At 43.0% G+C, this 13,502-nt stretch overlaps 2 protein-coding genes across 6 annotated transcripts in view; one reads left to right on the forward strand and one right to left on the reverse strand.

Moving 5' to 3' along the window:
• The window catches only part of RHPN2 (rhophilin Rho GTPase binding protein 2), a 58,557-nt gene extending 53,506 nt beyond the window's left edge, over positions 1–5,051 (forward strand). Inside the window, exon 15 of the mRNA XM_042917810.1 lies at positions 3,826–5,051. Coding sequence (XP_042773744.1) covers positions 3,826–4,086 — 261 coding nt within the window. The 3' untranslated portion in view covers positions 4,087–5,051. The remainder of the gene's footprint in view (positions 1–3,825) is intronic.
• On the reverse strand, positions 5,020–13,392 carry FAAP24 (FA core complex associated protein 24). 5 transcript variants are annotated; one of them, XM_042917812.1, is made up of 5 exons: positions 13,305–13,392; positions 12,864–12,982; positions 12,610–12,749; positions 12,272–12,424; positions 5,020–6,556 (listed from the first exon to the last, which is right to left on the reverse strand). In XM_042917812.1, the coding sequence occupies exons 2-5, from the start codon at positions 12,967–12,969 to the stop codon at positions 6,308–6,310; spliced, it is 648 nt and encodes a 215-aa protein (XP_042773746.1). In that variant the 5' UTR covers positions 12,970–12,982; positions 13,305–13,392; the 3' UTR covers positions 5,020–6,307. The 5 variants fall into 5 exon arrangements, with proteins under 5 accessions (XP_042773746.1, XP_042773745.1, XP_042773749.1 ...); XM_042917811.1 differs by having other exon boundaries at positions 13,192–13,354; XM_042917815.1 differs by lacking the exon at positions 12,610–12,749 and having other exon boundaries at positions 12,272–12,419; positions 13,192–13,351.
• Positions 13,393–13,502: the final 110 nt, after the last annotated feature.

Consider the following 13,502-nt stretch of genomic DNA (forward strand, 5'->3'; position numbering starts at 1 on the left):
GGTGGCCGCAGCGGAAGCTGGCTGTAGCACGTGTGCGGGCCAGCGACGTGAGCACCTTACACTAGGGTGGGTGACGACAGAGGTGGAGGGAGGTGCGTGCCCCTGAGATGTATCTTTGTAGGTAGAGCTGACAGGGGTTTGTAGATGATCTGTGTAGAAGGCGTCATGGAAAGGAAAATGACCGCTCAGTTTGGGGCTTGAACAAAGGCACCATTTTTTCGTAGTGATGGGGAACGGGGGCCAGGGGCGAGGGAGGTAGAGAAGAGAGAAAACAAAGAGATGTACCTTGAATGTTTCACACGTCAAATGTAGATGTGAAGTAGGCGGCTGGATGTTCAAATCTTCAGTGCAAGGGAGAAAAGTCAGACCTAGAAATATCTGAGAATCACCAACATAGAGCCACCAACATAGAACATTTAAAGCCGTTCAGAGACTAAATGGAATTGCCCACGAGGGTCTGAGGGTCAAGGACTAATCCACGAGACACCGCAGGCATCTGGAGGTCAGTTAGAAGAGAAGTGGTAGCAAAGGAAGTTGCGAGGGAGCATTCGGAGAGATAGGATAAAGAAGTTTCTGGAATCAAGGAGAGAACGGTTGGTTGTGTAGGATACAGTTAAGAGGTGGAGAGGGAGGGAGGCGGAGCCGTGTCTATTATTATTTGGCAGCCGGACAAAAGGACACTTTTCATGGAGAGATGGCAACAGAACCCTGATTAGCGAGGGCTGGAGAGTGAATGGATCCTGTGATTCCTTTGATAAGAAACGTCCAGAACAGGCTAATCCACAGAAACACAATGTAGACTAGCGGTTGCCAGGGGTTGGGTGTCAGGGAATGGGGAATAACTACTGATGGGTACAGGGTTGCTTTCTGGAGGGCAAGGACACGTTCTGAAATCCCACGGTGGTTCCACAACCCTGAATATGCTCAAAACCACAGAATGGTGTTAAAGTGGTGAATTTTATGGTACGTGAATTAGGTCTCCATTTAAAAATGAAAGAAGATGAAGTCGAGGGACTCAGTGAGCATCTTGGAGAAGGGATCATGAGAAATGGAGTTTTTAGGGGCAGATCCATAGAATTGCAGGACAAGGGATCAGGGTCCCAACCAGAAACAAAAGAAGTTTGTCCAAAAGAAGGATAAATAAAAGAGCTGGGCTCAGGACCAGAGATGTCGTGATGGTGGTGGGGAGTTGCACAGCACAAGACGTAGCTGTACAAGGAGAAGGGCTTATCTTTCCATCCTATAACTTTGAACCAGGCCCATGAAAGTGCTGAGGTCGGGGTAGAAAAGCAAGGATTCGAGACTCAGACGTGCTGGAATGGACTTCTGGCTTTACTGCCAGTGGAATGACTGACCTTAGGCCTCAGGGAATGGTTCTGAGCTGCAGGAAAATGGGGCGGGGGTGGGGGGCAGTGCCAGCATGGGATGCATTTCCATTCACAATAGGTGTTTAATAACCGTGATAGTTATTCTTTTCACCCGCAAGGCCTTAGACAATAGCAACTGAGCGCTGTTTTTAATTGCTTTTGCTTCAAACACAACCAGATAATGAGAACAATAAAGCCCATGCCCTGGTTGGACTGGTGACCTGCTCCCCCACTCTCTGAATTGTGGGGACCCCCGGCACTCCTCCGTGGAGCGTTATTTGGAATACTACTGATGTAGCAGAGACCCCAGCCCTGGAATCAGGCTCTGTCTGCTACTAACCAGCTGTGTGGCCTTCGGCAGGTTACTACCCTCCTTAGGACTGTTTCCTCATTGGTATAAAGTGGGACGGGTGCAGTGGTTTCAGACTGGGCTCCGTTAATGCTGTGAGTCAGGGGGGTGCCCCAGGAATATTTGGGATGGGCAGTGGGGAGCATGCTGCTGGAGGCCAAGACAAAAAGGGAATGGCAGAAAGGGGGCAGACATTGGGGTGCAATCTGGGAGGGGGACATAGGAAAAAGGGAAGCTTTTCAAAGGCGGTGGTGGTGTAGGTGTATATAGATAACACAGCAACTGTGTGCCGGGAGGCAGGAGTGCAGGAAGGAAGGCACACCCAGAGGGCGGGGGAGATCCAGGCGCACAGAACTGGTCTTCAGGGGCAGATGCTATTAAGGTAACGCAGTATCAGGAGGACGTGTGTGGGGCGTCAGGAGACCTCCAGAAGGAATGAAATTGGTAGAATAATGTGCTAGGGATTGAGGTGCCCAGTAGGGGTTTGGGGTCAGGGTTAGAACGCCAAGGGATGCCAGCTGGCTCGGTGGCTGTTCCCCAGTAACATGCAGCCATTTGAGTGCAGGCCTGGGGGGAGGCAGAGGGTAGAGTTTCACTAGACTTGGCATTTGTTGGTTGAACTATGGCAGAGGAGAGGGAGTCTGTAAGGCAGTGGTTGTAAAGATGGATAATGGAGTCTAAGCAGGTTAAAGTTGAAAAATGTTTGCGAGCATCACATCTACATCCAGGATGGTTTGTTATTGGTTTTCATTAAAAACAGTGTGTAGTGTGTATGTCTTGTAGAGTATGGAGGGATTAAATGGCAGTTTTATAGAAAAGAGGTATCTTCATCCAAAGGAGCCAGACTCCAGAGTGAATACCCTTCTTTATCGTCCCATCTCTCAAATCCCGATTTCTATTATGAACAGTGTACCCCACCACTTTAGATATGTTGTATGTATATTTAAAGGCCTGATCCCAGTGCCTGGAACATAGTAGATGTTCAGTAAACACTTGAACTTAGCAACCTCAATGTCAGGCGGACCTTCGAAGCAGGTGATAACCCGCATGGAAGGTTACAGAAAGCAAGCATCTTCAGATGTCTTAAGTGAGCCCTGCGCAATCTTTTAAAAGTTGATAGTAGTGCTTCTGGGTACAGAGTTTCAACTGGGGAAGATGAAAGCGTTCTGGAGACGGTTGGTGGGGATGGCTGAACAACCGTGTGAATGTGCTCCGTGCCACCAAACTGTACCCTTTAATGTGGTTAAAATGGTCAGTTTTCTGTTATGTATATTTATTTCATCCGTTTAAAAGATAGGGGGAAAAGCTAATTAGCATCGTCACCATGGATTCTAGATGGTCAAGAGAACGGAGTTGATTTACACTGGCTAGCCTGGACTGAAGTCCAGTGTTCATTAGGTGAAGAAAGCAAGAGGCAGACCGGTGGGTCACGTATTCCTTTTAAGGAAGGACAATGGTCACTAGTATGTGCACACAATACCTGTATATGAACATTATCTCTAAAAGAGTAACAGAAATAGTGGTTACTTCAGGGAGAGGCCTGGAAGCCAAGGTAGGAGGGATACCTTCTGTTCGGTATATACATTTCCATATTGTTGGCCATGAGCATGTATTACTTTTACAAATAGAGTAAGAACCTTAAAAAGTGAGTAGTGGTCCCTCGCCTAAATTACTACTAGTGAGTCTATTCCTTAAAAATTGTCCTTGTTTTGGGGTACCTGGGTGGCTCAGTCGGTTGAGCGTCCGACTTCAGCTCAGCTCATGATCGCACAGTTTGTGTATTCAAGCCCCGCGTCGGGCTCGGTGCTGACAGCTCAGAACCTGGAGCCTGTTTCGGATTCTGTGCCTCCTCTCTCTTTGCCCCTGCCCCACTCACGCTCTGTCTCTCTCCATCTCTCAAAAATGAATAAATGTTAAAAAACTAAAAAGAAAAAAACAATTGTTCTTGTTTTTAAGAACCTAATCCTATGTAAGTGTCAGTCACCTGGGTTTCAGAATTACATCAGCTTAATTGCCGAGAAGATGCCGTAAGAGCAGAATTTTGCCATCAATTGTTTAGCAGCTGTCTGGAGGGTTTCTAACACCATTTTTCTTCTTTCCTATGCGCAGCATAATAAGTGTGCGACGTACTCTGTGGGCATGCAGAAAACCTACTCTATGATCTGCTTAGCCATAGACGATGATGACAAAACTGATAAAACCAAGAAAATCTCGAAGAAGCTTTCTTTTTTGAGTTGGGGCACCAACAAGAACAGACAGAAGTCAGCCAGCACCTTGTGCCTCCCGTCGGTTGGGGTTGCGAGGCCTCAGGTCAAGAAGAAGCTCCCCTCGCCCTTCAGCCTTCTCAACTCGGATAGTTCTCTGTACTAACGTGAGCAAACAGAAACGTTCAGGCTCCTAACGCCAACGTCTCTGGTGCTGACCACGCCTTCCTATTTGTGCCACAATAGAAAGTGTCTCAATATTCGCAAATCTCCTTTTCTCACTGGGTAAACTTACAACTGGTAGGTCTTCGTGAATGCAAGTCACAAGAAACCTCTAGAAATTTCGGGTGGGGGGGGTCACCATATTGCTGCAAGTTATTTATTATATAAAGTATTGTAAATAGAACAGCGTTGAAAGTACGGCTATTTTTAATGGCTACAGTTACAGCTTGTTGTTACTATCTGAATTAAAGGGGGTTACCTCTGCTGCTGTCCTACTTGTCATCGTGTCCAGGCTTAGGTAACAGATCGTTCCTTAACTCAGAATTCAGATGACCCCCCCCCAATTAAGGCAGGTCAAGGGATTATAACGATTGACTAAGGTAATATAACTCAGAAGTGTTCCAAACAACTGCTTCCTAAGGGGAATTTGTGAATCTGAAACGACAAGATTTTATGATTATTTCTATGTAATATGAATGCTATTTCCAGATAAAGTCTAGTGCCAAATTTGTCACAACTTACTAGACAAAAACAAACCACACAATCTGGGAGCATTGTTGCTTCTGGTTTGATGTCATTAACCAGCTGCTAACACAGTAGCAGTGTTAGACGGGGATGCTATCTACAAGGTAGACGATATACTGTTTGATACTCAAAACATTTTTCTGTTTGTTTAAAGTAGGAAGTACATAATTGTATATTTTAAGAGTCTAAGATGGGTTGGAAACATTTTATCAGGTAAAAGGTGTAAATGATCCTAGTTTAAATCTCTGTTTGACTTGTTTTTACCCGTCTATCTCTCTTGCTTACAAGTTGGATGACACCGTGATTCTAGTAAGGATTCACGGTTGACATAGTTTAAGTTCTATAGCTAAAAAAAAAAAAAAAAAAGCATTGAAATCTATTTTTGAGAATTAATAAGAACTTAAATATTTTCTAGTGTGCAATATCAAAAGGGAAGCAACCACATTTGGGAAAGTGTATCTGTCCACTGCTGTTAGGGCCATTTTTGTATAAATATTTAAATAAACATATTCATTTGCCTGAATTAATGTTTTTTAAATTTTTTCCCACTTATATTTCACTCCTCTTTCAAACAGTTTCTACCCTAACGCACAAAACTTTCCTGTTGTTCGTCTTTTTTTTTTTTTTTTTTAATAATGACTGACACCACAAAACAGGATTTAGGGAGCTTTCAGGTTATCTCAGCATCTTTGAAAACATATGTGCATCTTTAATTGCATTTATTTTTTGAGTGGCTGATTATACCTTTTGATCCCCACCACTAGCTCTCCTCTCTGGATGCACCTGCCCCTGCCATTTTCCATTTCCTATCTTCCCACTGTTGGGCTATACATTTGCAAACACATTCTTTACCCCTCTCATACACACTGGCTTTTTATCTTTAAAAGGGACTTCCAAACTCCAGGCTGTGTTCAGAAGGCATGCTCCGTGGCTATAAACAAACTGTGGCTACCAGGAAGGGGGAAGGAGGGTTGGAGGGAGGGGAAAGGAAGGAAAAAAAAGGCAGTACAACTGTTTGTTTACACTGGCAGCACCCTCAAAACATAGTGATATTAAGACTAGACTGGAAGAACACTGGGCCTGTCACCAGGAACAAGAGGCTTATGGTACACAGCATAGTGCTTCATTGTAGCTTTGTTTCCTTTAGAAGGTCACTTCTACCTTCTGAAACTTGATTAGACTTTTCCATGCTAGACAAGGTCAAGGTCATATGTTAAAATCTGCCCAGGCTGGCTTTTTGCTGAATTTGAGAGTCCCAATTTAAACTCTTTTAGGAAGATCCCCATGGGCTCTCTCTCTCTCTTTTTTAAAGACTTTATTTTTAAGTACTCTCTATATCCAACGTGGGACTCGAACTCACAACCCTGAGATCAGGATTGGCATGCTCTACCCGTGAGCCAGCCAGGTGCCCCCCAGTGGGCCGTCTTTCACTAGCAGGATGAGAGCCGGGCTACCTAGAGCCCACTAACTCCACTCTCTTAAACGCCTGAACCCAGAGAACAGGGCAGGGCAACTGGCAGCTTCCATTCAGGCCTCACCTCATCTTTCATTAGTTGCAGTGAAAGGAGATTTCTTTGTTCTCAATTTTTAAATATGCAAAGAAAACAAGATGCTCTAGCTCCTGGCTGCGGGAAGAGCTGTCACCTGGGCTGTGTGAAGAAGGCATGAATGTGCTGTGCCACTGCCTGTCCAACCACTGGCTCCAGTTCTCTGATGGAAGCATTACTGAGTTGCTGGATACTTGGGAACTTCTGAAGCAGAAGAGGGGCTTTAACTTTTCCAACTCCTGGGATCTGCTGCACAGTTCGAAGGAGGGATAGCTCAGGCATCAGAGTCCGTTTCTTACTGAGGAAAGGGTTCTTACTGGGCTCTTTGGTTTGTTCTTGAACCTAATCAGAAAGTAAAGGAAAAGCATGTGAGCACCCTCTAGAGGACTGGCAGTTCTCTTAAAGGTTGATAGAAATTTAGTTTTACTTTTTTTCCATTTGGTTCAGTTTGACTTACCACTACAAATGTTTTCATATACCACAAATCTAATTTTTCAGACATAAAAAATTATTATTTTTGCAAATTTTTTTTTTTGAGAGAGAGAAAGAACACAAGCAGGGGAGGGGACAACAAGAGAAGGGGAGAGAGAATCCCAAGCAGGGTCCACACTGCCAGCACAAAGCTTGACACGGGGCTTGAACTCATGAACCATGAGATCATGACCTGAGCTGAAATCGAGTCTGATACTTAACCGACTGAGCGACCCAGGAGCCCCAGAAAAATTACTGAAAAATAAACCATATTGAGTACACAAAGGAGTAAGAGATAAAAATTTATTAAAATTTAGACTTTCAGGGGGAGGAGCCAAGATGGCAGAACAGCATGGGAAGTTTTTTGTGTGTCTTGCGTCCATGAAATACAGCTAGACCAACACTAAACCATCCTGCACACCTAGAAAACTGATCTGAGGATTAACAGAACAATCTGCACAACCTGAACCACAGAATTCAGCAGCACTCGCTCTAAACATCAATGGACTCAATGCTCCAATCAAGACACAGGGTAACAGAATGCATAAGAAAACAAGATCCATCCCTGCTGTTTACAAGAGACCCACTTTAGACCTAAAGACACCTTCAGATTAAAAGTAAGGGGATGGAGAACTATCTATCATGCTAATGGTCAACAAAAGAAAGCCAGAGTAGCCATACTTCTATCAAGACAATCTAGACTTTCAAATAAAGACTGTATCAAGTGATGAAGAAGGGCATTATATCATAATTAAGGGGTCTATCCACCAAGAAAACCTAGCAATTGTAAACATTTATGCACCAAATGTGGAAGCACCCAAATATATAAATCAATTAATCACAAACATAATGAAACTCATCGATAGTAATACCATAATGGTAGGGTAGGAGACTTCAACACCCAACTCACAGCAATGGACAGATCATCTAATCAAAAAATCAACAAGGAACCAATGGCTTTGAGTGACACACTGGACCAGATGGACTTAACAGATATATTCAGAACATTTCATCCTAAAGCAGCAGAATATATATTCTTCTCCAGTGCACATGGAACGTTCTCCAGAATAGACCACATATACTGGGACACAAATCGGCCCTCAGCAAGTACAAAAAGATCGAGATCATACCGTGCATATTTTCAGACCACAACGCTATGAAACTTGAAATCAACCACAAGAAAAAATTTGGAAAGGTAACAAATACTGGAGACTAAAGAACATCCTACTAAAGAATGAATGGGCCAACCAAGAAGTTAAAGAGGAAATTAAAAAGTTCATGGAAGCCAGTGAAAATGATAACACCACAACCCAAAACCTCTGGGATGCAGGAAAGGCGGTCATACTAGGAAAGTATATAGCAATCCAGGCCTTCCTAAAGAAGGAAGAAAGATCTCAGATATACAACCTAACCTTATGCCTTAAAGAACTGGAAAAAGAACAGCAAATAAAACCCAAAACCAGCAGAAAACAGGAAATAATAAAGGTTAGAGCAGAAATTAATGCTATCAAAACCAAAAAAACAGTAAAACAGATCAGTGAAACCAGAAGCTGGTTCTCTGAAAGAATTAACAAAATTGATAAGCCACTAGCCAGTTTGATCAAAAAGAAAAAGGAAAGGACCCAAATAAAATCAAGAATGAAAGAGGAGAGATCACAACCAACACAGCAGAAATAATAACAATAAGAGAATATTATGAGCAATTATATGCCAATAAAATGGGCAATCTGGAAGAAATGGACAAATTCCTAGAGACATATACACTACCAAAAGTGAAACAGGAAGAAATAGAAAATTTGAACAGACCCATAACAAGGAAAGAAATTGAATTAGTAATCAAAAATCTCCCAAAAAACAAGAGTCTAGGGCCAGATGGCTTCCCAGGGGAATTCTACCAAACATTTAAGAAAGAGTTAACACTTATTCTCTTGAAGCTGTTCCAAAAAATAGAAATGGAAGGAAAACTTCCAAACTCTTTCTATGAGGCCAGCATTACCTTGATTCCAAAACCAGACTGAGACCCCACTAAAAAGGAGAACTACAGACCAATTTCCCTGATGAACATGGATGCAAAAATCCTCAACAAGATATTAACCAGCTGGATCCAACAATACATTAAAAAAATTATTCACCACGACCAACTGGGATTTATACCTGGGATGCAGGGCTGGTTCAGTATCTGCAAAACAATTCACATGATTCATCACATCAGTAAAAGAAAGGACAAGAACCATATGATCCTCTCAATAGATGCAAAGAAAGCATTTGACAAAATACAGCATCCTTTGTTGATAAAAACCCTCAAGAAAGCAGGGATAGAAAGATCATACCTTGAGTTCATATATGAACGACCCAATGCTAATATCATCCTCAATAGGGAAAAACTGAGAACTTTCCCTCTAAGGTCAGGAACAAGACAGGGATGTCCACTCTTGCCACTGTTATTCAACATAGTATTGGAAGTCTTAGCCTCTGCAATCAGACAACACAAAGAAATAAAAGGCATCCAAATCAGCCAGCACGAGGTCAAACTTTCACTCTTCACAGATGACATGATACTCTATATGGAAAACCCAAAATTTTCCACCAAAAAACTGCTAGAACTGATTCATGAATTCAGCAAAGTTGCAGGATATATAAAATCAATACACAGAAATCAACTGCATTCCTATCCACCAACAATGAAGCAACAGAAAGAGAAATCAAGGAATCGATCCCATTTACAATTGCACCAAAAACATAAAATACCTAGGAATAAATGTAACCAAAGAGGTGAAAAATCTATACACTGAAAACTATAGAAAGCTTATGAAAGAAACTGAACAAGACACAAAAAAATTGAAAAAGATTCCATGCTCCTGGATAGGAAGAATAAATATTGTTAAAATGTTGATACTACCCAAAGCAATCTACATATTCAATGCAATCAATCCCTATCAAAATAACACCAGCATTCTTCACAGAGCTAGAACAAACAATCCTAAAATTTGTATAGAACCAGAAAAGACCCCAAATAGCCAAAGCAATCTTGAAAAAGAAAACCAAAGTAGGAGGCATCACAATCCTGGACTTCAAGCTGTACTACAAAGCTGTAATCATCAAGACAGTATGGTACTGGCACAAGAACAGACACTTGGATCAATGGAACAGAATAGTGAACCCTGATATGGACCCACAACCATATGGCCACCTAATCTTTGACAAGGCAGAATATCCAAGGAATATCCAATGGAATAAAGCTGTCTTTATTCCATTTTGTCTCTTCAGCAAGTGGTGCTGGGAAAACTGGACAGCGACATGCAGAAGAATGAACCTGGACCACTTTCTTACACCATACACAAAAATAAACTCAAATGGATGAAAGACCTCAATGTAAGACAGGAAGCCATCAAAATCCTTGAGGAGAAAGCAGGCAAAAACCTCTTTGATCTTGGCCGCAGCAACTTCTTACTCAACACGTCTCCAGAGGCAAGGGAAACAAAAGCAAAAATGAACTACTGGGACCTCATCAAAATAAAAAGTTTCCGCACAGCAAAGGAAACAATCAGCAAAACTAAAAGGCAACCGAAAGAATGGGAGAAGATACTTGCAAATGACATATCAGATACAGGGTTAGTATCCAAAATCTATAAAGAACTTATCAAACTCAACACCCAAAACACAAATAATCCAGTGAAGAAATGGGCAAAAGACATGAATAGACACTTCTCCAAAGAAGACATCCAGATGGCCAACCGACACATGAAAAAATGCTCCACATCATACATCATCAGGGAAATACAAATCAGAACCACAATGAGATACCACCTCACAGCAGTCAGAATGGCTAACATTAACAACTCGGCAACAAGAGATGTTGTTGGTGCAGCCACTCTGGAAAACAGTATGGACGTTCCTCAAAAAACTAAAAATAGAACTACCCTATGACCCAGCAATTGCACTACTAGGTATTTATCCACGGGATACAGGTGTGCTGTTTCGAAGGGACACCTGCACCCCCATGTTTATAGCAGCACTATCAACAATAGCCAAAGTATGGAAAGAGCCCAAATGTCCATCAATGGATGAATGGATAAAGAAGGTGTGTAAACACACACACACACACACACACACACACACACAGGAGTATTACTTGGCAATCAAAAAGAATGAAATCTTGCCATTTGCAACTACGTGGATGGAACTGTAGGGTATTATGCTAAGTGAAATTAGTCAGAGAAAGACAAAAATCATATGACTTCACTCATATCAGGACTTTAAGAGACAAAACAGATGAACATAAGGGAAGGGAAACAAAAGTAATATAAAAACAGGGAGGGGGACAAAACATAAGAGACTTAAATACGGAGAACAAACAGAGGGTTCCTGGAGGGGTTGTGGGAAGGGGGATGAACTAAATGGGTAAGGCGCATTAAGGAATCTACTCCTGAAATCATTGTTGCACTATATGCTAATTTGGATGTAAATTTAAAAAAAAATTAAATTAAAAAACTTAAACTTTCAGAATGCTTAGGATAAAGCAATGAAAACATACTCTTGAGGAGCTCAAACATCTTCCTATCGTTCACTAATAAACGATTCAGTTGTATGGGATTAAATTAAACCTAAACTGGACCTGCTTGATACAGGACCGGGAGAAATCTTGTCTGTCAAAGAAGAAACCCAGTCTTCAGTTAGCAATGGATACAGGAAGGCAGACAATAGCATCCCATCAAGGGAAGAACAATGAAGGAGGGCATGTGGCACAGATGGGAGAGGGCTCTGTGAACTACACGGGGCTGCCTACATTATTTCAATTCGGTTCTCAACCCTGGCTACACATCAAAAGGGAAATTTAAACTCAACGACACAACAAAAATTGATGCTCAGGACCCACCCTGACATTCTGATTTTTAATTGGTCTGAAGTAAGGCTCATGTATCACTGTTTTTAAACACTTTCCCAGGAGGAGTGCCTGGGTGGCTCAGTTGGTTAAATGTCTGACTTTGGCTTAGGTCATGATCTCACGTTCATGGGTTGAGCACACCCATCATGCTGTCTGCCAAAAGCTGGGAGCCTGCAGTGTCTCCCTCTCTCTCTGCCCTTCCCCTGCTTGTGCACTATCAAAAATAAATAAATGTTAAAAAAAAAATTTTTTTTTTAAGTTTCCCAGGAAATTCTTGGGCGCCTGGGTGGCTCGGTTACGCGTGGGACTTCGGCTCAGGTTGTGATCTCACAGTTTGTGAGTTCAAGCCCTGCATAGGGCTCTCTGCAGTCAGCCAGAGTCCGCTTTGGATTCTGTCTCTCAAAAAATAAATAAACATTAAAAGCTTCCCAGGAAATTCTAAAGTACAGCCAAGTCGAAATAGTACAGCCAAGCTGAATAATCAGTGAGGACAATGGAGAACCAGGCTGAAAAAAAAAAAAAAAAAAAAAAGGATCATGTGCTTCTGGCTGCAGTTGACCAAGGGTGAATAAGGATTCCTTTAGACTGGATTGATGGATGGCAACCATAACAAGTGCGGCACCTAGAGTAAAAGATCCAGGAAGGTCAGGTGATAGTCTGTAAGGCAGCGTTCCTGCAGAGGAGTGGGAATCAGTACTTACTAACTGGATAATAAGGCAGGACGCTTCCATCTGGCTGGTCACTGGAAGCAACACCATCCCAAGGTCCAGCACAGTAAACTTCTGTATGGCCGAGAAGTACTGTTCACTCATCTGCGTTTTTTCAACTATCACGATCCCTTGAAGATTACTGGACTTCAGAGGAAGAAAAAAACAGTAAACCCCTGTGTAACAAAACTACCTTCGGGGTTTAAGAAAACTACCAGTCCAAGATTGCTTGGAATGGCCAATGGTTTTATAGAAGTTATTCCAAAGGAGGGGGGCGGGGGAGGCAGGTGGAAGTCAATTTTCAATTTCAGCTTCTTCCATTCAGTACTTACGTTTCTAACCTGAACAAGCCTCTTTCTGTAGCCATTTCCTGCCACCAAATCAGCTTCGGTGACATAAAGAATGCAAGATCTGCTTGACACGTAAAAATCTACCGGTGTCAGGCCATCCTCAAAAACGATTTTAATTTTCCCTTAGAACATAGACAAGAAAAATGACTACCGTGAGCGCTGGGCGAAAGGCGACAGTAGGTAGGACGTTTTTAAAAAGTTTAGAAGAGGGCTTTTGCACAGGGCAGCCCACCGACCTTGCATCCCCTGCAGGAGCTTCGATCCGCGCCATTTCGTGTTGGCCACAATATGCCCAAAAGGCACGTGCATGGGACCTGTGCCCTCAGGCGCGTTCCTAGCCATCGGCTGTCTCGATCTGATTTAAAAAAAAAAAAAAAAAAAAAAAAAAAAACAGAAGACGGAATTTGAGCTGGCTTTCCTGCACACGGCCCCACGTTCCACTGAAAGCCGGGACCTCTATGGCAGGAGCCCATCTGCGCTGTTCTTTAAAAGACTGGATTATTTCCCAAAATCTAAAACCCAGGAGATTCCTGTCTTGGTAGCCGCCTCCCTCAATCCCGTCACCTGCTGGGTCCTGATACCCCCGCTCCGTCTGGGTGGTGGCTCCTCAGTCCGGTCCTGGGCGGGGGCCGAGCCCAGCTAGACCCCACCTCAACCACAGCCAGAGGATCCTGCACCTTTACTTGCCGCGCCCCACTTCCGGGTTCCCTTCGGCGAGCGGACCAGTTTTTCATCCTGCCCGCCCTCCGCCTCCCACGGCGTCGGATAAGCTATGGCGTCAAAGATCAACGTGTGATCCGACCAATAAGAGAACGGACTACGCACTGTTTCCACCCCGGAGAGCATTTGAACGGGGACGACTGGTTGCCAAGAGC

Source organism: Panthera leo, chromosome E2 (assembly GCF_018350215.1).
Source record: "Panthera leo isolate Ple1 chromosome E2, P.leo_Ple1_pat1.1, whole genome shotgun sequence".
In the NCBI taxonomy this organism is placed as follows: domain Eukaryota; kingdom Metazoa; phylum Chordata; class Mammalia; order Carnivora; family Felidae; genus Panthera; species Panthera leo.

Excerpts from the sequence above, each read along its gene's own strand:
- FAAP24 (XM_042917812.1), bottom strand. The coding sequence starts at position 12,969 with ATGGCTAGGAACGCGCCTGAGGGCACAGGTCCCATGCACGTGCCTTTT. Across the intron at positions 12,425-12,609 it reads GGCTTGTTCAGGTTAGAAAC|TCCAGTAATCTTCAAGGGAT; the intron begins GTAAGTACTGAA and ends CTTCCTCTGAAG. Across the intron at positions 6,557-12,271 it reads CCTGCCTTATTATCCAGTTA|GTTCAAGAACAAACCAAAGA; the intron begins GTAAGTACTGAT and ends CTTTCTGATTAG.